This window comes from Marmota monax, unplaced genomic scaffold (assembly GCF_021218885.2).
Source record: "Marmota monax isolate L192 unplaced genomic scaffold, Marmota_monax_Labrador192_F-V1.1 WCK01_AAM20220418_F8-fsc00029, whole genome shotgun sequence".
NCBI classification, from domain to species: Eukaryota; Metazoa; Chordata; class Mammalia; order Rodentia; family Sciuridae; genus Marmota; species Marmota monax.
In genome coordinates, this window is record NW_026693024.1 from 15,443,108 (window position 1) to 15,467,032 (window position 23,925).

Below are 23,925 nucleotides of genomic sequence, written 5' to 3' on the forward strand. Positions count from 1 at the left end.
CTGACCGCCATCTTCTTCCTTCCTCTTCCAGTTTTCAATGGTTCCAGCAGGTCGACGCGGGAGAAGGAACCTGTTCAGAAACACAAAAGCAAGGAGGCCACTCCCGGGAAGGAGAAGCACAGCGACTCCAGGGCGGACAGCCATGGCCGAAGGGAGCCGGCTCCTGCGCCGCCTGCGGCTGCCCCCGCCTCAGCTTCCTCGGCCAAGGGGCTCGCTGCCAGCCACCCCCCCCCTCCACATCGGCCGGCTCAGGACCTTCGGAAGCAGGTAACACCCTGCCCAGGGTGCCCGCGCGTGTGCTGGAACCCAGCTCCCCATGTCACTCTCCAGGTAAAAAGCAAACCGTCCGCCAGAGGCCCCCGGGAGGGCACGGTGCACAGAGCGCCCCTTTACCCTGGAGTCATACTCTGCCTGGGAGCCCCTGTGATGGGGCCTGGGATTTCTGAGTCCGGGAGCTGGAAATGAGCTCCATTTTCCATCTTCCTCCCCGCCCTAGATGCCCAGTGAGTGAGCGACTCTGGAGCCAGGAATGTGCTGCCGTTGGGCTGAGAGTAGTGGCTTGGGCTTTGAAGCAGGCCGGGGGTGGTCTTGGGGGAAGGTTTGTTTGCTTTTCTGCCGTTTGACAGGACAAGCTAACATCTCGCAGGAGTTCCCTGAGCAAAAGCCGTGAGGGGTCTGTGGGGCCTGCGTGGGCTGGGCTGTGGCCATGTGGCTTCTGCTGAACCCAAGGCATTGAGTCCTTCTCTGGTCTGTGTGGCTGGGCGGTGGAGTACAGCTGCCCAAGGCTCAGAACCCCAATGTGCCGTCACTGCAGAGTCGCCGTAGATGCCGGCCCTGAGCTGCCCAGGCAGGAGCCGCTGTTTAATGTTAGGAAAATGTTCGTTTCCCGGGACAGTGATTTCTGAGGGCCCTGGGAGATGGCTAGGAGGGGCATAAAGCCATTTCCCTGAGGCACGGTGGCATTCTATGACCCCTGGTGTTGCAGTCTGCAGTGTGGGTTAAAGGCCACAAAGCTTGGCTCCTTGATGAGGTGCCCTTGCTGGGGATTCTAGCAGAGTTAGTTTTCCCTGGAATAAACTAGACCCTGTAATCCAAAAGATTGAGTCTGAACAAGGTTGGGGAAGGGACAGAAGAGACTTCTAGAATGGGACTATTCTAGAGTGACTAAAAGAGATGGATGGTCACTATGGTTGGAAACCAGTAGAATTCTTTGGAGTATTCTTCTCCCAAATCTTGGTTATTATTTCTGTCTGAATAGGAATGTGTGAGTGCGTTCATACGTAAGCAGGTAGGTGTCTATATTCATGCACGCAGCACCATTTCTTAGGAGTAAGAATTGTCCTTTATGTTCCCAATACTCTATAGGTACCCGCTCCATAATATTTTGAAATGCTATTTAAGATTAAGCAAGTGAGGCCAGGCAGGGTGGCACACTCCTGTAATCCCAGTGGGTTGGGAGGCTGGGATGGGAGGATTGGAAGTTCTAGCTAGGCCAGGCTCGGCAACTTAGCAAGGCCCTAGGCATCTGTCACAAAATAAAAAATACAAAGGGCTGGGAATGTGGCAGAGCATCCCCGAGATCAATCCCTGGTACAAATAATTTTAAAAAGTTACATGATTTTATAGTATCATCCAATAGTAGTAGCTGTGATTTTCAGAACATAAACCTCGCTATTTTCCTAGGGACAGCAGCCAAGAGTCATGGTAGAGTTGGCCTCCCAAATCCATGTGTTCAGTTCTCTGAAGTGCGAGTTGCAGGGGAGCACCCCACCTGATTTCTGGATCCCCTTCACCCCACCTTCACCATGTGGCCTGACAGGAACTGGGTATAACTCGCTTCCAGATGATTCTTTGCTTGTGAAGAGAGCAGAATTAAAGGCGACCAAAAGAGATGGTGATACACCACTGAAGCTCGGTGTGTCCTGTTCCCTAGAACCCCAGATGGGGTAGGTTTGCAGCATCTTCTGTCTGTGCCACTGGGATTTTTGTTTTTCCTCCCCCTTTTCGGGGGTACTGGGAATGGAGCCTAGGGACACCCTACCACAAAGCCACAGCTGTAGCCCTTGTTGTTTTGAGACAGGGTGTTGCTGAGTTGTCAAGGCTGATCCTCCTGTTTTGGTCTCCCGAGGCACTGGGATTACAGGCATTGGGCCACTGCGCCTGACTGCCTTTTGGGAGGCAACAGCATCAGACATTCTTCCCGAGTAGAGCGCATAGTGGGCCACAGTAAGCCAGGGCGTTGTGTCCAGTGGAGCATCGGTCTTTTCCCTCCCTGCCCAGAGTCCTGTTCATGAGGCAGGAGTGGGGGACTGGGGGCCTTGGCAAGGGATGCATTGGCGACCATTGGTTCCCAGAGTGTGATCTCCCTGCTGTGCACAGGCATGTCCCCTTCCTCCTCTGGCCCTGTGTGTGGTTGGTAGCCTGGATTCCGTCTGTCCTCTCAGCTGTCTCGGGAGCATCTTCAGCTCTGAGCACTCGCCCTGTAGTTCTGGGTTTCTCTTTGTAACCAGAGGCGAGCAGCGAGTACCATCACACCCAGGATGGCCTTTGTCGCCTGCTTCATTGGCACTGAACTTCCATCTCTCATCTTTAATTTTAGATCTTTTTAAAAAATGTCAGCCTACAGGAAAAAGGTAAATTTGATTTTCGGAATTTATGTAGGTCGGATGATGGGATATTTTGTTTTTATTATTTTGGTACTAGGGATTTAACCCAGGGGCGTTTAACCACTGAGCTACATCCCCAGCCCATTTTGAGATGGGGTCTCAGTAAATTGCTTAGGGTCTCTCAAAGTTGCTGAGGCTGATCTTGAAAGTTGTGATCCTCCTGCCTCATCCTCCTGAGTTGCTGGGATTACAGGTGTGCACCACCACACCCGTCTAGGGATACCTTTTTGGTTTTTTTAAAATATTTTTTTCTAGTAGATGGACAGAGTGCCTTTATTTTTACGTGGTGCCTAGGATAGATACCCAGGGCCTCACGTTTGCCAGGCAAGCGCTCTGCCAGCCGAGCCACAATCCCAGCCCTTAGCCAGCTGTGTGTGTGGCTGGCTGGCTAACACCTTTTGTTTTCCTGAAATAATGCTTCAGCGTAGAGGTAGTGGCAGAAGCTACCGGTTGAGGATGGACACACCTGAGAGCGCCTCCTCAGAGCAAGTTCTGACATCCTAGTGCCAAGACGGTCGTGGGAAGGTGTTTGCGCAAGTGGAAGCCGTGTGCTCTGAGCGGGGACATGGACGCCTGTGGCTGTAACACAGAGAAGGAAGCTGGGCTCACAGAGGCAGCAGGCCGGAAGATAACTCCTGCTGAGTCACCAGGAGGCGTTTCATGTGGCAATGTGAAGGGGTTGCAGAAAAGACCTGGCTTTGTCTGAGTCTGGGCCAGAACTTTTGGAAGATGAATTCAGGAAAATAGGATTGGGAATAAGTTCTGGAAAATACTATTTGAACACGCAGGGAATTAGAAAGTTGCCTTGGTTATAAAAACATGTTCCAGGTCTTCGTCCCCTTCTCATGGTTGTGCCTGCAGTTTGCAGTGCACGTTTCTGGCAGGTGTATTTCTTATTTGGTTAAGTTCCCCGAGTTGTGAGGACATCCAGGCCCCTGTCCTCTACCCTGGGCTTTCCCTTGGTGGCCTGGCTGCTGTGGGTCCCTACTACAACAGTCTTTTCTCCCCCTCTTACTGCTCTGCCTGGGCACCGTAGTTCTGTTGAGGATGGAACCTCTGGTTTTGGGCCTTGGGGTCCAAGTGGACTGCTTCACCCTGCAGCTGTCCCTTATCTAGAGCTCCAGGCAGCGCCTGTCCTCCTGAAGGAAGGATGGCAGAGACCTCTGGCTCGTGGGCTCCCTCTAGTGGTGATCCAGAGCTTGACCACAGTGTCCCTGACTGAACCCAGGAGGAAGGTTCTTTTGGTTCATCAGAAACATCACAGTCGTTTCCCATCTTCTGTCCGGAAATGTGCGGTTTTCCTTTCTTGTGCCAGGCTGCTGAGTTGACATTCAGCATTGCATCTGGGTTGTAAGGTGGAGTGAGGCGTTAAGCACAGTGCTTTTTATACTCTTACAAGAAGCACATGATCACACTGTAGCCTGGGCATGGTTTTGAAAAAGGAATTTCTAATAAATTAATCAAGCTGGATGTGATGACATGCATCTGTAATCCCAGCAACTCGGGAGGCTGGTGGAGGCAGGAGGATTGAAAGTTGGAGGCCAGCCTGGGCAGCTTTAGGAAGACCCTGTCAAAATAAGAAAGGACAGAGATCTGGAAGTGTGGGTCAGCAGTAGAGCGCTCACCTAGCATGTGCAGTGTTGTGAGTTGATCCCCGCACCACCAAGAGGAAAAGGAGGTGGGGGGGAGAGCCAAGAAGGAGTGCTTAGTGCCTTCCCCATGACGGCCTTACTGCAAGAAGAATCTGTTATTTCTCTGGGAGGAGGCGGTGGAATCTAGCTTGAAAACCCCTCAGCTGCCTGTTGACCTGGCACCCTCCTGGTACATGCCTGGGGTCACCTCTGAGATGTAGGTGACCTTTTCTGCAGAGCTGGGCTGGGAGTGGGAGCCCAGGACCCATGCCAGAGCCGGGGCTGGAAGCTGCTGGCTTGCTGTAACACACTGGAAGACCCTGCTCTAAACTCGAGCTGCAGGAGATGAAGACATGTTCTCTCCTGGGCGTTGCGTTGTGGAAGAAGGCTGCCACAGGATGTACAGCCCCGGCCCCTGGCCTCCCTTGTGTGCTGGTCCCATGACGAGGCTGTTTTGTTAGACTGAAATCCTCATACCTCAAACAACACAACTGTTAGTTGTAGATGACGCGATACCTTTATTTTATGTGGTGCTCAGAATCAAACCCAGTGCCCCACATGTGGTAGACAAGTGCTCTACCTCTGAGCCATAGCCTTGTCCTACAACTAGTATTTTTGTTTTGCTTTTTAATTTTTTTATAGTTGTTGATGGACAGAATGCCTTTATTTGCTTTTATGCGGTGCTAAGGATGGAACCTGGTGCCTCACACATGCTAGGCAGGCACTCTGCCACTGAGCCCCAGCCCTATACAATGTAGTAGTTTTATGGACATGTGTCAGTTTGATGCCATGCTGCTGCTGCCGTAGTGACATAACACACACAGGATCCCATCACGCAAGACCTTACTTCCCTGAAATGTAGCTGGCCAGAAGCCCAGGTGGCGCCAAAGCCAGAGTGGATGGGCCCAAGGGCCTTGGCCTGGCTTTGAGATCAAATCTGAGGGATGCCGAGCTGTCCCTGCAGATGAACGGTGGTGTGCAGAGGGCTGGGCCAAGTGTGTGGGGGTCCCTGCCCTTGGGGCTCACTTGCTTCTTTCCTTCTTCTGTTCTTCAAATTTCTACTGATGTTATGAAGGAGGTAGCTGCTTTGGGGACACTGAGCTATCAGGGAGCTGTGCCTGTACCTAGTGGCTTCCCAGCCAGGATATACAGGCTCCCAGGCCCTGGCCCTTCCTTTGGGTGCTCCTGTGGTTTCTGCTATGTGACAGTTGCTGTGTGGTTTTTAGGCTGCCTCGTTTTGGAGATGGCAGTGGTTCTGAAACCCTGCTGTCCTCAATTTTAAACTCTGGCTGTAGAGGAACAGGGCTGTCCCCTCCAGTGTGGTAACAAGGTTTCGTGGTGCAGAGGTCTGTCCAAAACCTGCAAGCCTGGCACAGCCCTGCTGTGGACCCTGCTCTTTGAAGGGTATCTGGAGTCCGACACCCACTTCCTGGTCCTCTGTACAGGAGCCACCCGGACGGCAACACCGAGAGGTGCCTCTGTTCACCCAGTTTACTTAGAACGGGCCGTGGGAGCCCGTCAAGGGTGAGGAAGTAGGAACTGTGTGTGCACAGGAGGGCTGGGTGTGTGCTGCCTCCAGGGAACTCGGCGCCCACCCTGGTCCTCCAGGCCCTTTATCAGGCCGTTCTCAAAGATGGTGACAGGCAGGCAGGCGGCTGCTGGGGTTTCTAGGCACACCTCTGGCTCGGCTGCGTGTCCAGGCCAAGCCCACCAGTGTTGCTGCTGTTTCCCTGCCACATCATGTTTGTTCTGTTTTTAGCCACATAGTTTTAAATTCTGTGGCCCTGTGTGCTGTTGTGTGGAGCAGAGTGTGGCAAACAGCTTTCTTGGAACAGGGAGGAGCATTTGTATGCTTCAGAGTTTCCCCGTAGGCAGGATCTTGGTGCCATCGACCCTTATATACCCAGCGCAGGTGATTTTGAGGTGTGTGGAAGGTCCTCACGAACACCAGAAGTCCAGAAAGAGCCTCCTGAGCAGGCCTCGGTGTCCGATCACACCCAGGGCCCAGGAAGAGCTCCAGCCTGGGGCTAGCCGCGCATTTTTGGGTAGCATAAGATCCTGAGCTGAATGTCGGCGTCACTGAGGATTTTGAGTGTGTTCTGCCTCAGCTCGCTGGTGTACCCGTGTCCCTTCTTAGTAACGGTGGCAGGCTCTGTGCCGTCACCCGTGGTCCTTTGTGGTGGGCTGGGCCACGTCTGGGTGCAGGTACTGATGCTGCTTTCCCTCTGCTTCTGCTGCTCCTAGGTTTCTAAGGTAAACGGAGTCACGCGAATGTCATCTCTGGGTGCAGGTGCAACCAGTGCCAAAAAGATTCGCGAAGTCAGACCTTCACCATCCAAAACTGTGAAGTACACTGCCACCGTGACCAAGGGGACTGTTACGTACACCAAAGCCAAGAGAGAACTGGTCAAGGAAACCAAACCCAATCACCACAAGCCCAGTTCAGCTGTCCACCACACAATCTCAGGGAAAACCGAAAGTAGCAATGCAAAAACCCGCAAACAGGTGCTATCCCTCGGGGGGGCGTCCAGGTCCACCGGGCCTGCCGTCAACGGCCTCAAGGTCAGTGGCAGGTTGAACCCAAAGTCATGCACTAAGGAGGTGGGGGGGCGGCAGCTGAGGGAGGGGCTGCGGAATTCCAAGAGGAGACTGGAAGAGGCACACCAGGCGGAGAAGCCGCAGTCGCCCCCCAAGAAGATGAAGGGGGCGGCCGGCCCCGCCGAAGCCCCCAGCAGGAAGGCCGCGGCCGCCTCGGCCGAGAAGCCCCTGCTGAACGGACACGTGAAGAAGGACGTGCCCGAGCGGAGTTCGGAGAGAAGCCGGCCGAAGCGGGCGGCGGCCGGCAGGAGCGCGCCGGGCAGACAAGCACACGGCAAGGCGGACAAGGCGGACAAGGCGGACGGCGCCGCCCCCTGTGACCCCCGTTCTACCTCGCAACCCGAGCCCGCGCACAAGCCGCACGAGCCGCCGGGCAAGCCCGAGAAGGGCGCCAGGGCCGGCTGGGCGGCCATGGACGAGATCCCCGTGCTCAGGCCCTCGGCCAAGGAGTTCCACGACCCGCTCATCTACATCGAGTCGGTCCGCGCTCAGGTGGAGAAGTACGGCATGTGCAGGGTGATCCCGCCGCCCGACTGGCGGCCCGAGTGCAAGCTCAACGACGAGATGCGCTTCGTCACGCAGATCCAGCACATCCACAAGCTGGGCCGGCGCTGGGGCCCCAACGTGCAGCGGCTGGCCTGCATCAAGAAGCACCTCAGATCTCAGGGCATCACCATGGACGAGCTCCCGCTCATCGGTGAGGTCTGGGGCCCGCGCCGTGCCTCTCCCCTCCGCCCGGGCTCACCCTGTGACCGCCCCGGCTCACCCCTGCGGCCACCCAGGCTCACCCCTGTGGCTGCTGGGCTCACCCCTGCAGGCCGCCCTGGCTCACCCCTGTGACTACCTGGGCTCACCCCTGTGGGGGGGGCCCCCGTGCCCCCCCACGCCCCCCCACCCCTGAGCACCGCACCCCCATCCTGGGACCACCCAGGCTCACCACTGTGGGGTGCAGCCCAGAGCCCCCCTTTCCCAGCCTGGGTGCCCGCAGCAGGAGGAAGGTGGGTATTTGGGCCTAGAGCACCAGGGGCTCATGCTGGGCGTGCAGGCCTCCCCTGCTGGACTGTGGCCTGCCTGGGCAGAGCAGGGCCCAGGGAAGCAGTGAGGGTGCTGTTTGGTTTAAAGGCCAGAAATTTGTTTCGTTATAGCTCCCTGCAGTGGACCGTTGAGATGAGGGTGTGGGCAGGGCGGCCTCTGCTGAGGCATCTCCTTGGCCTGCATGTGTCACCTTCCCTGTGTCCTCCCATGGTCGTGTGTGTCTGTATGTGTGTCCGTCCGTCTGTCCGTGTCCAGGTGGACTTCCCCCTTGAAGCCCCTAGTGCTGAGCACCGGAGGTTTAGGGGTTTGGATCCAGCGTAAGTTTGGATGGTTTCAAGGATCAACCTCGTCATCAGCCTCAGGCCGTTTTTCCGTTGTGCTCCTCATTTTCCCCTTGAGCTTCATTACTTTCTTTAACGACCACCTGGGCCCTTTTCCAGCCCAGGTAGAGGGTGATGTCTACGTTTCTTCTAAGAGCAGGTAGGGCTCTGGCTGGGATGCGCACGGGCTCGCCCCCGCGAATCCTGTAGGGAGCATGTGTGAAAGCAGGTGCTCTCGGGCGGGTGCTGGGTATTGCCTCTCAGGACTCTGCCACAGCCTCCAGACCCTCTCGTGTTTTGGGGGTAGACTTCCTTCGCCAAGACTTCTGCAGGGGCAGGCCCTTAGGGACAGCTGGGTAGGACTGCATGTCTCCCTTTGAGCTCTGGAAGAAGCTCAGCAGGCGTTCAGTGTCAGGATCTGGAGGGTGGCCCTGTGCCTGTTGACTGCGCTCTGTGAGCACTCGGGCCACCTGGTGACCCAGAGACAGCACGTGGACCACAGAGCCCTCCTGTCTGCAGCAGACCTGCAGACGTGTCAGCTTTCTCCTATGTGACTAAACCTCTGACATGGACAACTTAAAAGGAGGAAATAGTTGTTTTGTCCCAGAGTTCCAGGTTTCAGCCCACAGCCCGCTGGCTTTGTGCCCGGGGAGCTGCCATCATGGCAAGGCGAGCCTGGCAGAACACGGGCTGCCACATCAGGCAGCTGGAGGTGCACGTGGAAGGGGCGGGGTCCCGGGGCCTCCCCCAGGCCTCATCTCCTAGAAGCTGCTCGGCCTGGGGACTGAGCTTGGGCTGCCCAGACCCAAGCTGATGGCTGGGAGGGAAGTGTTGAGTGCTCTCCCTGTGGGTGGCCTGCCTCTGTGTGGGGCTGACAGGCAAGGGGATGCTGCCGAGGCTGCCAGAGGCCTTTTGTTCAGCGTTTTTGACCTCGATGGTGACTCCACTGGTACCAGAAGCCAGGCAGGGGCGTGGCCGTGGTGTGTGTTCCTGCTCTTGGCTGTCTCCCCCTCTCCCCCCCCCCCCCCCAGTGTGAAACACTTTGTCAGAGGAGCACCGACCCGGCCTGCGACCTTGGAGGCCTCTGGCCCAAGGCGCAAGCCTCGATGTCCAGCAGCAGCCGATACCCGATGCCTTCACAGGTCCCAGGGCACCCCAGCCCCTGGGAGCCTTGGCTCAGGGGAGCAGGCAGCCTGTGACTGAAGGCATGGGTTCTGCAAAGGGCTCCTACAGGTACCGCGTGCCCTCGTGTTGCTGCTGGGTTATAATCTGCCTGCAGAAACGCCTGGAAGTGGAGACTTGCTTCCTCCCGCGTGTGTGCTGAGCCACGGGGGCCACATCAGGACTTGTTTTCTCGTTCACCTGCACAACAGAAGGCAGTGTGTGGCCGGTCCTTGGGGGAAGCGCTCTGGTTTTGAGACAGAGACCAGCCTTGAGTCACACATGGGACTTGGGCCTCGTGAGACCTTCAGTGGGCCATGGAACCTTAGAGCACAGGTCCCGCTGTCCAAATCTGGGGCGATTTTCTCTGATGGTGTATGCCCTTCCCCAACCTCTGCACTGCACAATCCACTCCCATCCCACCACGTGGGGGGAAATTCCCTCCCCAGGGTCTGGTTTTCATGTCCCCTCTGAGCAAAGTGGTCCAGGCTCCACTTTGCGTGGTGAGCCGGCCCCCGGTCTGCTCCAGCCTGTGCTGCTGGGCTTTCCTCTGTCTTTGATGTGGACGCACCCCCACCTTCCGAAGATCGAGGAGTTTCTAATGTGCTCTGCTCACCCAGCACCTGGTTGTGAGTCATTTTGGAAGCTCCCCCTTTGGCCGGGAGCGGCTGCTCCCATTGAGTGGAGTCATGGGGGGGTGTTCCCTCATATCTGAGCTCTGTGTGCACTTGTACGGCTTTGCTTCAGTGAAGAGCAGCACTGAAAACACACCCCATGTCATCCAGAGATGGTCACCCTCGACCTGGCCTGCTTTTTCCTCTGTCCGAACTGTGTTTTCCTAAGCACGTGCTCATTTTCAACCTGGAAAATCCAGTGAGATTGAAACCAAATCGCCTGTAGTGGGGGGCTGGGTGTCAGCAGGGGAGTCAGGACTTGGTGTGTATGTGAGTCCCCTGTCTGAGCTGTTCTGGACCTGGGTGCCACCAGGAAGCTCTGCCCACCCTCACTAGGGCTCTGCTGCTGGTGCGTGAGATTGGCTGTCGCTAGTTCATGCCACGCCTGGGATGTGGAGCTCTAGAATGTTCCTCCTCACTTACTTGCCTGGCCAGCCCACTCCTTCCCTTCTTCCTGTTCAGTACTGCCTCATGTTGCACCCCCACCTCCCCCTCGGGGTGCCCCTTCCCTCTGGCTTTGGTGGTGCTGGTTGGGCCCTGCCTCTGGTCGGGCTCTCTCCCCTCCTGGTGCACTTTCGCCGCGCCATCCCAGGAGCCTGGCAGAGCCCCAGCGCATAGTAGGTGTTCAGGAACGGCCAGGTGATGCAGCAGGCCTTGTCCTGTCCTCCTCCTCACCACTGTCCCGTCTTCCCCCCTCACCGCCCCAGGAGGCTGCGAGCTCGACCTGGCCTGCTTTTTCCGGCTGATTAACGAGATGGGCGGCATGCAGCAAGTGACTGACCTCAAAAAATGGAACAAACTCGCCGACATGCTGCGCATCCCCAGGACTGCCCAGGACCGGCTGGCCAAGCTGCAGGAGGCCTACTGCCAGTACCTGCTCTCCTACGACTCCCTGTCCCCCGAGGAGCACCGGAGGCTGGAGAAGGAGGTGCTCATGGAGAAGGAGATCCTGGAGAAGCGCAAGGGGCCGCTGGAGGGCCACACGGAGAACGACCACCACAAGTTCCACCCGCTGCCCCGCTTCGAGCCCAAGAACGGCCTCATCCACGGCGTGGCGCCCAGGAACGGCTTCCGCAGCAAGCTCCAGGAGGTGGGCCAGGCCCCGCTCAAGACGGGCCGGCGGCGACTCTTCGCTCAGGAAAGGGAGGCGGCCAAGGAGGAGGAGGAGGACAAGGGCGTCCTCAGCGACTTCCACAAGTGCATCTACAAGGTAGGTCCCCTGCCCGCCTCCTGCGCTGGTGGACACCAGGTGTTCCACAAGCACGCGGAGCAGATGTGGGGGTGGGCCTACCCGGGCGAGCCAGGACGGCGGCGGGCGCTGGCTGTATGCAGGGACGATCCTTAGTCCTTTGAATACCTCCGAAAAGGACTGAGGCAGGGGACCACAAGTTCCAGGCCAGCCTGGGCAACTTAGCGAGACCCTGTCTCAGAATAAAATTTAAAAAGGGCTGGGGATGTGGTTAAGTCCCCAGCGCCACCACACACACAGAAAAAGAAAAAAACCAACGTCCAGAAGGAATGGCGAGCGAGTGGGTGTTTTTCTGGAGGCTCAAGGTGTCAGCAGTCTGAGGAGGGTGGGTTTTTAGCATCCTAACTTGGCAGAAGGGCAGAGACTCGCCCGAGTTGTCCCACCACCTGACACCATTGCAGTGGGAATTACACTCCAACTCGAGTTCCGGAGGGAGGGCAGGCACATGCAGCCCCTGGCCAGTGCTGTGGGGTTCGAAAGGTGCATTTGTAATGAAGAGAGAGCCTGTAGTTGTCCAGGGAGGTTGGGTGTCTGGTGGTCAATGATGCGAGTCTTGGACATCTGGCCAGTAGCAGCCAGCTCTGGCTCTGCCCCTTGCCAGTGCTGTGTGTGACCTTTACCTCTCTGGACCTTCTGCATTTCCTTCATGAAGGTGTGTGTGTGCCCGTGCCAGGATGCAGTGGTGGTGTGCGTGTTGTGTCTGCACTCCCTTCTCCACCAGGGGCCCGGCGAGCGTCCTCACTGAGGACCCCTGGCACTCTCTTCTGCCTCCTCCCTTCTGTTTCCCACAGCCTGCTGCCTCGCTGCCCCATCCCAGCATTGCCGGGTCTCTGCCCTCCGCAGAGGTCTTGCTAGGAACTGCGTGGAAGGGCCGGGAGGGGCAGACTTTTCTCAGAGAAGCCGATCCTTCCTCTAAGAAGCAAGTGGAGGTGATGACCTCCTCTTGGCAGCCCACCTGCCTCCCTCCTCAGCCTCCAGGAGCCGCAGGGCACCTCAGGGCCAGCTGGCAGAGCCCAGGTGTGATCTCTGAGTTGAGGCCTGGCCCAGCCTGGCCCTGTGAGCTGGTTGGGGATTCGCGGGAGGGAGTGCTCTTGGCCCGCTGCCTTTCCCTCTATGGCGTCTTGGTGGGGTGCTGGGGCTGGTGGGTTTCTGCTGCGTGGGGGATGGGTAGTCCTTACCCTGCCGGCCCACCCTCGGTGCTTACGGCTGGCTCACTGCAGGCTCCGGCTCCAGGGTTTCCCCGTGGACTGTGTGGGTACACGGAGCTCCTGGCTGGAGCCCAGGTCTGGGACCTCCTTCCCTGGGCCAGGCCGCCCTTCTCTGGGCTTTGCATTTGCTCCTGGCCTATAGGCCTTGCACTTCTCCTCGTGGACGAGGTGCCTGTGCCTATAAGGTTTTGTGACAAACTGCAGAGGGTTTTGTCTATTTGGTTTAACTCTCCGTCCCATCATCCTCTGCTGCCTCTTGGAGACACAGGCATGGGGCCTGGGGAGCTGCCACCCGCAGCCTGCTCATCAGTAGCCAGCCACTTTCATCTGAGCTGTGAAGTGTGTTCTGGACCGGAGAAGCTGCTCCTGGAGACCGCCTAATTTATTTAGGGTGTTTCCTGAATCTCCGAGAAGCCATTCTCATCTAAAGCCACTCACCAAATCCTGTGATTCTGAATAATCGTCCTCTTTCCCCTGCTGGCTGCTGTTTATTTCAAAAGACCAGTGCCGCGAGAGTGTTCAGTTCCCAAGCACCATAGCGCATGCCTGTATCCCAGCTACTCAGGAGGCTGAGGCAGGAGGATGGCAATATTGAGCCAGCCCCAGCAACTTAGTGAGATTTTGTTTCACGATAAAATAAATAAGGGAAGGGATGTATCAAGGGCCCCTGGGTCAATCCCTAGCACCTCCACAAAAAATGTTGGATCCAAGAAAGGGTTTTTGTTGTTCTAAAAAAAACATGTTTTGTCAAAGATGTCTTTAGACTTAATTGCAAAAATTAATGAAGCTGGTCAAGGGATACGTGCCTTTGACCATGCTGGGTGGTGACTAGCCAGCACACCCCACTCCTATGTCCCCATCACCTCCATTCACTGTAGTCCAGGCACTTAGTGCAAAATCGGGTCTCTGCTTGTAGGTACATTTCCATTCTGCAGGGAGGTGACTTTCCTGCACACAGCAGGACAGAAAAACCAAATTCCAGAACCTTCCTCCCACCACCTTGATGGTGCCCAAGGGCAGCTGCCTGGTTTAGAGTCTTGCTCTTACTCTGTAGGAGTGCTGGCGTGTCACCTCAAAGGGGAAGCTTCCCGACCAGCTTCCAGGAAAGCCATGCCCCCTCCCTCCTGGAGCCGCCTGTAGTGCCCCGCTCTTGCAGCCCAGTTAGACTCCCCTTGGGACACAGTAGGTGCTGGATGAGCGATCAACGTGCTGTCAAGACCGGAAAGGCAGAGTCTGAGAAGGCTCCTCGGTGGCACTGGTCAAGGCAGGAGCAAAGGCTGCGTTCCTAGGTTTCCACGGTGGCCGCTTCATTGAAGTGATTTGAGTTTTTCAGGGAGTGAGTGGGGCCAAAGAGGGTGTGGCCAGTGGGCCCTCTGGCAGAGGGCAGCACGTGGCTTCTGTGGCCAGAGTGGTGTGGATCGTCGCCATTCTCCACGGGGATGCCTGGTCATTGCTGCCAGTGTCTGCATTAGGCCTGTGAGCTTAACTGGTCCTCCCCTCACATGGGGTCCCTGGGGGTTTGTGTCCAGAGTGTGAGATGCTTTAGGAAGTGTTGCTTGTGCTATCTTCAGAGTGCTGCTGTTCCTGCCTTCTGGGGCTGGCGCTTGTTTCTGGTGGAAACTGGCCCGGCTGCTGCTCGTGGTGGTCAGTGGAGGGGTCACCTTCTCCATCTCTTGACACTGGGGACTCAGTGCCTGGTCTGAGGAGTTTTTTAACCGTCGTTTCTGCTGGCCATTAACTCGGGACACAGTGGCCCAGGGCTGTAGGGGAGACACGGGCTGAGGCCCGTGACTGGCATGTGGCCTGAGGCCCGTGACTGGCATGTGGCTTGATTGGCGGTGAGCTTGGCTTTGTGTTTTAAGCTTCTCTCTGGTGTTTCCTTTCGTTTCAGGGAAGATCTGTTTCTCTAACAACTTTTTATAGAACGGCAAGAAATATCATGAACATGTGTTTCAGCAAGGAGCCTGCACCAGCCGAGATCGAGGTGAGTGGCACCCGCCCCCCGCGGTATTGGGTAGAGGCCGAGTGTACACAGGGCCGCCAAGCATTGCACGGAGTTGATCGAAATGCGCCCGGACACCAGAAAGGGTGTCCTGAAGACCGAGGTGGGCAGGCCTCTCCTGACTGCGCCCCGATTCAGAGGTGGAGAGTAGTCCAGCTTGGGGGCAGGGTTCTGAGCCTCCCTCGCCTCTGTCTGGCAGGCCCCTCCCACAGCTGCCTCGCCACTCTCGGATTTCCTTGGAGCTGGGGCTGTACTGCTTGCCCCTCTGGCTTCCTCTGTGATGGAGTTGGCAGATGGCCTCCCTTGGCTTCTGCCAGCTCTCCTCGAGTTACTGCAAGGTTGGAAAGACGGCACTTCTGTGTCCAGACCAATTAGGGGCGGTTTTGTGTGCAGCGCTATGGGACAGAACTGGGGTCTGTTCACCTGCCTTGACCAGGCACAGTTGGAGTCCCCATGAACTCCAGCTGCTAACGTAGTTGATGTGGAAAGGGAAGCAAACCCTACTCCTATCACTTGGTTTGGGGCATCCACAGCTGTGGAGCAGGCAGGTCTGAGGACTGCAGCCGCAACTGGTGTGTGTGTGACAGGCTGCTTGTCTCTTTAACGATGGCTGCCACCTCTTTTAAAATCCCGGGTACAGCTGCTTGGGAGGCTGAGACAGGAGGATCACAATTCAAGGCCAGACCCCACAACTTAGTGAGACCTTGTCTTAAAAACTGAGAAGGCTGGGATGTGACTCGGTGGCAAAGCACCCCTAGGTTCTGTTCCTTGGGTCTCAAGAATAAATAAATAAATAAATAAATAAAATGCAGGGGGGTGTACTCTGTCACCTGGTGACCTGGGGTCCTGGACGTGGAGCTGCCACTGCTCTCCCTGGACAGCATGTGGCAGCTCAAGCCTGCTGCCCTCACTGGGGGACCCTGTTCACTTTTGTCAGCTTTCAGTGCTTTCCAGCTCTTGCCATTGGCTGCTGACCCCTGCTGCCTCTGTCGGCTCTGGGTCTCCCTGGTCCTGGTTCTCAGCCTTGAGGCCCTCAGAGCCGTTCCTTGGTAGCAGTGTCGGGAGGCGAGCGTGGCTTTGGGAGCTAAGCACGTGAGCTGGAAAGAGGTCTTGGCTGCTACCCTCCTGCGGCCCAGCAGGAGGCTCCTCAAGCTGCAGGTGACTCTCACCACTGTGTGTGCCCACTTCATCTTTTGTTTTCAAAGATGAGCCTGGGTTTTGCTGCAGCGGTTACATAAATCTTTTTTTTTAAGAGAGAATTTTTAAATATTTTTTAGTTATTGGCGGACACAACATCTTTGTTTGTATGTGGTGCTGAGGATCCAACCCGGGCCGCACGCATGCCAGGCGAGCGTGCTACCGCTTGAGCCACATCCCCAGCCCTTTTACATAAATCTTTAAACACAGCAAAGATTTGCTAAAGTTGAGATTTCAACCTGAGGCTGGCAGCTTCTTGTGCCTTGTGTCTTAACAAAAACCCAGGCCCTTCTCCTTCCCACGGCCAGCAGCTGAGGCGGCCACTGCTTATGTGGAACGACCGTCCTCTCTCCCAAATCTTTGTGCATGTCCATAAGAGGTGTGTCTCTGTCTCAGCTCCTGGGTGGCAGGGTACGGGGCTTCTCCAGTCCTTGGTGGTGATCTCCTTCTGGTTTGTGAATATGGACCCTCCAGCTGGTGGCTCTTTGTGGGAGTCACGCTGTCCTCCTCCTCCTGGGAGCTGCATCTAGGATGTGATGGCGAGTTAAGCGAGGCTCCTGCCTGTGGGGTCTGTGGAGACAGTGACGAAGCTGCTTAGCTTCTGGGATGCTAAAGAGCAGACGAGAAGGGCCTCTGAGGGGAGCAGGAGGAGGCTGATCAGAGACGCTCCTGGCCCATCCTCTGCCATGTTCCTTGGTGATCTCCACGTGTGGGTCCTGTGCACACCCAGCCCCCAGCTCTGGTCGAGCTGGCTCCCACCGAGGCCTGGGTGCTCACAGCTGGGTGCCGCCTGCAGGGTGCTGGCCCCACATCATGGAAGGTGCTGATTCTTGGGGGGCTGCCGAGCTCCATCTGAGCAGGCTTGTGGCGGGCTTCGTCTTCCTCATGCTGGCTTTTTAGCGTGTGACACCACAGCTGCTCTAACATGTGCGAGCCTAGTGCTGAGCCCTCACGTCCACACAGGATGCTGCCCGTCCCTCCCCAGTGCCCATTGTCCCCCCCCCCAAGGCCAAGACTGAGCCCCCGAGCACAGTGCCCGCTCCCCCCTTGGTGCTGGCAGCCACTCCCCTTGTCTCTAAATTCCTCTGCCTTAGGGACCTCCTGCTGGGGACGGAGTCCTCGGGGGTGTGGGTCAGTGTTTCTCTCGAGGCAGGTGATGTTCCGTGGCACGAATACGCCTGGCCCTTCCCTCTAGCCCGTGTGCCAGGGCACCTGTCCCCGAGGCCCTGCTTCAGTCAGCAGGGTGATCAGCTGGCACCTTCTGCTCGGCCTCCTGTAGGGGCACTCTGCCGGGCCTGGGGACATGCGTCTGTTTGTCGGGCTCCTCCATGGCTAGTAGTGTCCTGTGTGTGCTGCTCCGGGATGCCGGCCCCTCGAAGGTGCTGACTGGCTCTTTCCTCTTTCCTGCAGCAAGAGTACTGGAGGCTAGTGGAAGAGAAGGACTGCCACGTGGCTGTGCACTGCGGCAAGGTGGACACCAACACTCACGGCAGCGGATTCCCAGTGGGGAAATCAGAACCCTTTTCAAGGTAGCAGTGGCGTCCTTTGTCCACATTCCAGGGACCAGACACTACCCTCTTGGCCCTGTCTGTGACACTCTTCATCTTCCCTTCTGCAGGCACGGATGGAACCTCACCGTCCTCCCCAATAACACAGGGTCCATCCTGCGTCACCTCGGTGCTGTGCCTGGTAAGCCTGAGGCCACCACGTGAACCCCGCTCTGAGAAGTCCTGGTGGGGACCGGGCCCCTTAAAGGGTGGGGTGTATCCACCAAAACTGACTCTTAGAAGAGGGAGGAGTGAGATTACAGCTGGCGAAGAGGAGATGTGGACGCAGACTTGGGCAGCACGTGAAGCCCAGGGCCACTCTGCGCCTGGGAAAGTGCACTCGAAGGTCCTTCAGGCTCCAGCAGGCTGTGTCCTCTGGGCTTGGGAGTGGCGGGTGGAAGCCGAGTACTGTCGAGGCCCCAGAGAGGGAAGCCCAGGCACCGACTTAGGGAGCCCACACCCTCCTCTTCCTGGGCAGAGGCAATGGCTGAGGCATTCCTGAGCTCGGGCCGCGTGGGCTTGGGGTTGGCACCTCCATCTCAGGATGGACGCTGCAGCCCCAACCTGGTGGTTCATTGATGGTGGTCATCCTTGTAGTCACAATCCTGCCCCAAAGGTGTTCTTTACTGTTAGGAACATTGTCCTTATTCTTGGATTCAAAGCAACAAAGAGCAAATGATACCTTCTTGTGGAGTCCTCGGGTTTTGAAGCCAGTTCTTGTTTTGGGTTTCCGTGTCTGTGACTGAGGCCTCGAGCTGTCCCTCACAGTGCTGTCCCTCTCTTCTAGGAGTGACTATTCCCTGGCTTAACATTGGCATGGTCTTTTCTACCTCATGCTGGTCTCGAGACCAAAACCACCTTCCCTACATTGACTACTTACACACTGGTGCTGACTGCATCTGGTGAGTAGCGGGCGGGTGGGCCTTCTCCTCGCATTTCACATGTAGTGGCCACTGCCGCCTCGTGTCATCTGCCTGTTGTGTCTGCGTCATTTCCCCGTGGTGACAAGGAGTAGCATCACAGACACTTGACTAACAGCAGGGCTGCACCGACTTCCCCTCAGTAATCTGCTCTGTGGGGCTGCTCAGGAGTGGCCGTCTCCAGGTCTGTTCAGAGCCGGGCTCTCCCTGTGCACAGGGACTGCGAAGACAGCAGACCATCCCTCTGGGTTGTGTCCCGCACCAGTTGAGCCATGTGGGGTGGGCATGTGGTGTTCCGTTGGGCCTCTGGATCCTGGCTCAGCTGTGGCCAGTCCCAGTTGTGGCTGGGCTCTTTGGTTTCTTTGTTTATGGAGACATGATAGAAAGTGGCACTTAGTTAGCTGCCTTGCCCTGTATACTGCGGGCATCATGTGCATTTCTAGCGGGGTGTTCTTAGTGAAATAAAACCAAACCCTACAACTAGTGTGGTCTTCCCGGAGCTGGCTGGCATGGATCGCTGTCGACTGTTGTGGATCAGTGTCCCGTAGCAGGCCCACTGCGGTGCGGAATGGGGTAGATGTGGTCTTGAGGCCTGGGCGGTGGATGGCTGCAGGACGCTGTCCCCTGCAGGGTTCTCGTGGCTGCTGAGGTTGCGTGGGCTCTGGAGTCTCCTCCCTGGACTCACCTTGATGGAGGGAGGCTGGGGTGCGATTGGGAACTTGGGGGGTGTTTTGTTTTAGTCCCCCAACGTGTGATTTGTGTATTTAAATCAAAAGCCAGTAACAGAATATGCTGGCTTTGAAGTAATATAAACGTTAAATACATAAATGTAGCTGTCACTTTTAACTCGGCAACTGAAACCTGGATTTGGCCTGAAGGCCAAGTGGGGGCCCAGGCGCCCAAGAGGCTATGCCCAGCCCTGCTGGTGGGAGGTGGATGTGAAGAGCGGCAGGGACAAGGGAGCTGTTGGGAATGGCCCGCGGTGTCCTCCACTATCCCCATCCCTGCTCTTGCTCTCGCTAGTGGTCGATGATGTTACTGGCAGCCTTTGGTCTTGCCAAACCCTGTCCCCTCTGATGATGCCCTTTTGCCCATTGCCTTACCCTTTCCTTGCTGGCTGCCCCTGTCCCTCCTGGGTGGCTCTGCGAGGGCACCCAGGAATCCCAGTGCTGCTGTTGGAGCCTCAGGTCCTAAACCTGTGGTGGCTTCTCCACAAGGGCATAAAGTGCTGGCAGCGGCCCAGGCAGGAGCCGGCTGCTTCTCTGTGCCCGGAGAGGCCTGTGGATGTGCAGGAGTGCCTGGTTCTGATTTGTAGGGGTTTAGAACATCTGGTTTTGCTTTGGAGGCTTTTGGATCACAGTGTGGCTCAGATCTTTATGAAAGATGAGCTGTGCCCCCGGGTGCGGCTGCGGTTTGGCTGTGTGCTGGGCGGAAGCAGCCCTGTTGCCCAGGGTGTGGGCGGGAGGCTGGCGGTGACAGGGCCGGCTGCTGGCAGTTGAGTCCTGCTTCTGCTGGGCCCGCCCCCAGGGTGGCCAGCGCACACAGGTCCTGGTCAAGCCCCGCTTCTGTTCTGCCCGCCTCTCCCGCCCAGGTATTGCATTCCTGCTGAGGAGGAGAACAAGCTGGAGGACGTGGTGCACACCCTGCTGCAGGCCAACGGCACCCCCGGGCTGCAGATGCTGGAAAGCAACGTCATGGTACGCCCGCCACCTCCCCAGCAGGGCCCCGACTCCCAGGCAGATAGACAAGGGGACCCTGGAGCTGTCTATGAAGCCGCCCTGTCCTCCTTGCTGCTTGCCTTCCTCTGGCACGAAAGCCAACCTGAAGGAAGGCTTTGCATCTGGGGCATGGGCGCCAGGTCCCGGGCTCCGCGGCCTCTGAGCCTCTTTCTGACGTGTGCGTTTGCCTGCAGGTTGGTGTGTCCTTGGTGGGGGGGACCCTGATTTGAGAGGTTTGGGTTGGCGCTCTGGTTCTCCTGCCATCCCACAGCTGTGACTTGGAGGAGCCTGGCTCTGGACAGAAATGAGTGCAAGGGTTCTTCTTCGGTTTTCAGAAGGTCTCGGGGCTGTTGAGTCCCCCAAGCCCATGTTGTCCTGAGCTGTGTTCTGATCGGTTGGCTGAGGGGCTTCTCTGGCCTCCTGTCTGTGCTGGTCCCACCCATCGGAGGAGGGAGCAGCAGCCTCCTGCATTGGCCGGTGGGCAGGAAGGCTCCAGAAGGGTTTGTGGCTGACGGGCAGCTCTGTGCTGGCGGCCTCTGCCTGTGGGAGCCTGCTGTCCGTCCTCAACCTGTGACCATTTAGGACTTTTTAAAGAATTGTCTGTGTTTTTTAAGGGGAAAAGTGATCTGATCTCCTTGAGAGCTGGCCTTGAGGTCCTAACGCCAGGTGTTCTCAGCAGGCCTGCTGGGCAGATAGGCGAGGACCCTGGGGTCTGTGGGCAGTTGGGCTGGGAGGCTGCTGATGGAGGGGCTCCCTTGTGCCTCACCTGGCCTCATCCCTCACCTGGCCTCATCTCCCCAGATCTCCCCGGAGGTGCTGTGCAGGGAGGGCATCAAGGTGCACAGGACAGTGCAGCAGAGCGGCCAGTTCGTCGTCTGCTTCCCGGGGTCCTTTGTGTCCAAGGTGTGCTGTGGCTACAGCGTCTCAGAAACCGTGCACTTTGCTACCACCCAGTGGACAAGTATGGGCTTTGAGACGGCCAAGGTAAGCAGGTCCCCCACCGCCCAGCCCCGCTGCTGTCGCTGTGCCCCGGGGATACCTCCTCCACAGGTGCTCTCCCTGCAGATGAGTGAGGACGGAGCGGGTCTTAAGAAATAGCTGGAAGGGTTTTCTGGGAGAGATGTGTTGTTGGGCTTCATATCATAAAGAGTTTCCCTGTCTGTCACTGGCTGACCCCTCCAGTACTGGGAGACCACAGAGGTATGCCTAGGGAGCACAGTTAAATTGAGTGTGTTGACAGTCCCTGCTGGTGCTGGCGTGTCCCAGCCTCGGGGCTGGCAGCAAGGTGCTGGGACTTCTTTCTGGTGCCCTTCTCCAGGTAAGGAAAACTCCTCAAGTTTAATAGATTTAGCTCCAGTGCGGTTAGCAGTTTGGAAACTGAGGTGGCCTCTGCCTCCCCAGGAACCTTAGCAGCTGCTCTTCTCTTCAGGAAATGAAGCGTCGCCATATAGCCAAGCCGTTCTCCATGGAGAAGTTGCTCTACCAGATTGCACAAGCGGAAGCGAAAAAGGAGAACGGTCCAACTCTCAGTACCATCTCGGCCCTTTTGGATGAGCTCAGGTACCACAGATCTGACCAAGACCCCATGCAGAGGCCTGAGTGGCCGCAGCGCCAAATGGGCAGAGATGTTGGGGAGCAGCCTGTTTGCTACAGTCTCCCCTTTTGTCTTCGTGCATGATGCTGGTTGTCAGTCTCCTGACAGTTGATGCAAAGCGCGTGGCCCAAGGGGTTGATCCTCCTTGGAGGAATGAATGCGTGCTAGGCTCTGGACCCTCGATCCTGGTACCTGTTTGCCGTGGGTGTCAGGGCCTGGCCTAGTTTGAGTGGTATGGTGAACAACCTGCCCACCTCTCACTTCTTGCCAAACCGCCTGTGTTATGTGTGTGGCTTCCTGGGCAACTGGTGAGCACTAGCACCTGGTGCACATGGGGAGTGCTGGCCACCCTGCCCCAGCCCAGCCTGCATCCCACCATGGCTGCCAGAGGTCTGCTGAATGCTGTGGCAGGCCAGGGCAGTGCCAGGGCAGTGTGATGGCTCTGCCTGTCTTCTGCTAACCCCTTCTCCTGCCCTCTAGCCCCACACTCCCTCCCTCTGCACGGAGGGGTGGGAGGTCCCCACATTGCTGGTGGGCAGCACATGGATTTCCACTTGGGTGGTGAACTCTTGGCTACCAATGGTGGGTAGCTTGCCTGACACATGTCTGGCCTGCTCAGCGTGTAGCAAGAGCCCTCTGTAGCTGGACGGCGGGCTTCGCTGTGTGCCATGTCTGAACCCCAGGTTAACTTCTTCTGGCCTTTTGGCTAAAGAGAAAGGCAGGTTTGCGGGACTCCTGACTGCACTGTGAGCCTGGCGAGGGTGTCCCCTCTGATGGCTAGCTGCTGCTGACTGCCCCTTGTTGTCTGGGCAGGGACACGGAGCTGCGGCAGCGCAGGCAGCTCTTTGAGGCCGGCCTCCACTCCTCCGCACGCTATGGCAGTCACGATGGCGGCAGCACGGTGGCGGACGGGAAGAAAAAGCCTCGAAAGTGGCTGCAGCTGGAGACGTCGGAGAGGAGGTGTCAGGTCTGCCAGCACCTGTGCTACCTGTCCATGGTGAGCGGTCCGGGTCTACTGGTGCCTCGGATGGAGGTGTAGTCTGCCATCTCTGTCCTCGGGTTCAGCTTGGTTCACCGTGTGACCTCTCTCAGCTCCGGGGAGCTCTGCGTCCGTCTGGATGAGTTGTCATTTCTCCCTGGGAAGTTCGGGCTCCACGCGCTGCCACGGCCCTCTGCGGCCTTCCCTGAGTGTGGCCTTGACCAGTTCCTTTCTCTTTCTGGTCCATTTCCACAGTGCTGTTGGGGACAGTGTCCTCATGGCCACCTGCTGACCCAGCTTCAGACTTAAGAATGAACGTATTGTTGCTACTCCCCAACTCGCCCCCTATTCAGGCCAGATTTGGGCTTGGAAATCCCTGAGGAACGGACAGTGGCCTCAGCACAGCTCTGGCCTGGATGTGCCCAGCTGGGGCCCTAGTCTGGCGCACAGTCCCCTAATGGCCCTGTCCTAGCCTCCCTGCTACATGGGCTGATCTGCCCCTTCCTTGGCACAGACCAGCTCCGCCAAGTGTGTGCCCTGCACGTCACATGCTGGCAGCAGCCCCTCCCCCCCACACACTGAACACAGTCACCATATCTCCGCTGGGGTGGCAGGTTCTGCTTGCTCCACCATGTCCACTGCCTGCAGAGGACAGGGCCGCCCAGCCCTGCCCAGCCAAGTCAGATGCTCTTTGGAACACTTGCAAGGTTCAGAAATTTTTTAAGAGAGGTGAGGGGCCCTCAGCTCATGCTGCCTTGTAGACGGGCAGCTCCTACCACAGTTCTGGAGGCCGGAAGTTCAAGACCGAGGTGTGGGTGGGCGTCTCCTGCAGCCTCTCCAAGGCTCGTGGAGCAGCTTTCGTGCTGCATCCCCACAGCTCATCTCCATTCCCCTTGCTGTGACTTGTCCTGTCCTCGACCATCTCACAAGGACACCAGTCAGGGCCTCTCTGACGCCCCATTTTACCTGTGCTCCAGGCCCTACCTCCAGGTGCAGGCGTGTGGGGATGCTGGGCCTTGGGGCATGATCCTGGTGGGGTCCGGGCGAGTCCAGCCCACAGCCACCAGGCATCCCGTTTTGTGTGATGATCCCTGTCTGCTGGGCTTTGCGCATGTCCTGTGCAGAACTGTGTTGTTAGGAGGGAGTAATGAGCAGCCCCTCCTGGGTGGGTGGTGAGCGCTGTGTGGACGCGCTCATCTCGGTGACCACAGCTGTGCAGGCCCATTTTCCAGGTGCCAAAGTTTTGCTCTCAGACCTGTCACCTGGCAGACCTTAGATGTTATGTGACCTCCCAGGAGTAGGTTGGGGTTTCATTTATAATTTTCATGATTTGGTCACCAGGGCGGGGGTGTGTGCTCGTTTTCTATACTTCACACTCATATCCTTAGACCTCAGTATCTTTTGGAGGTGGCACTGCCACGGGGAA

The 23,925-nt window shown here is 57.3% G+C and overlaps 1 protein-coding gene across 4 annotated transcripts in view; it reads left to right on the forward strand.

Annotated features, from left to right (window-relative positions):
- Positions 1–23,925, forward strand: part of Jarid2 (jumonji and AT-rich interaction domain containing 2) — a 229,633-nt gene that overhangs the window by 199,256 nt on the left and 6,452 nt on the right. For all 4 annotated transcript variants that reach the window (XM_046453524.2, XM_046453526.2, XM_046453525.2 and 1 more), the window contains 11 exons: positions 32–267; positions 6,542–7,592; positions 10,793–11,295; positions 14,434–14,526; positions 17,152–17,270; positions 17,360–17,430; positions 18,076–18,190; positions 19,800–19,905; positions 20,728–20,910; positions 21,356–21,486; positions 22,334–22,517. In XM_046453524.2, coding sequence (XP_046309480.1) covers positions 32–267; positions 6,542–7,592; positions 10,793–11,295; positions 14,434–14,526; positions 17,152–17,270; positions 17,360–17,430; positions 18,076–18,190; positions 19,800–19,905; positions 20,728–20,910; positions 21,356–21,486; positions 22,334–22,517 — 2,792 coding nt within the window. The remainder of the gene's footprint in view (positions 1–31; positions 268–6,541; positions 7,593–10,792; positions 11,296–14,433; positions 14,527–17,151; positions 17,271–17,359; positions 17,431–18,075; positions 18,191–19,799; positions 19,906–20,727; positions 20,911–21,355; positions 21,487–22,333; positions 22,518–23,925) is intronic.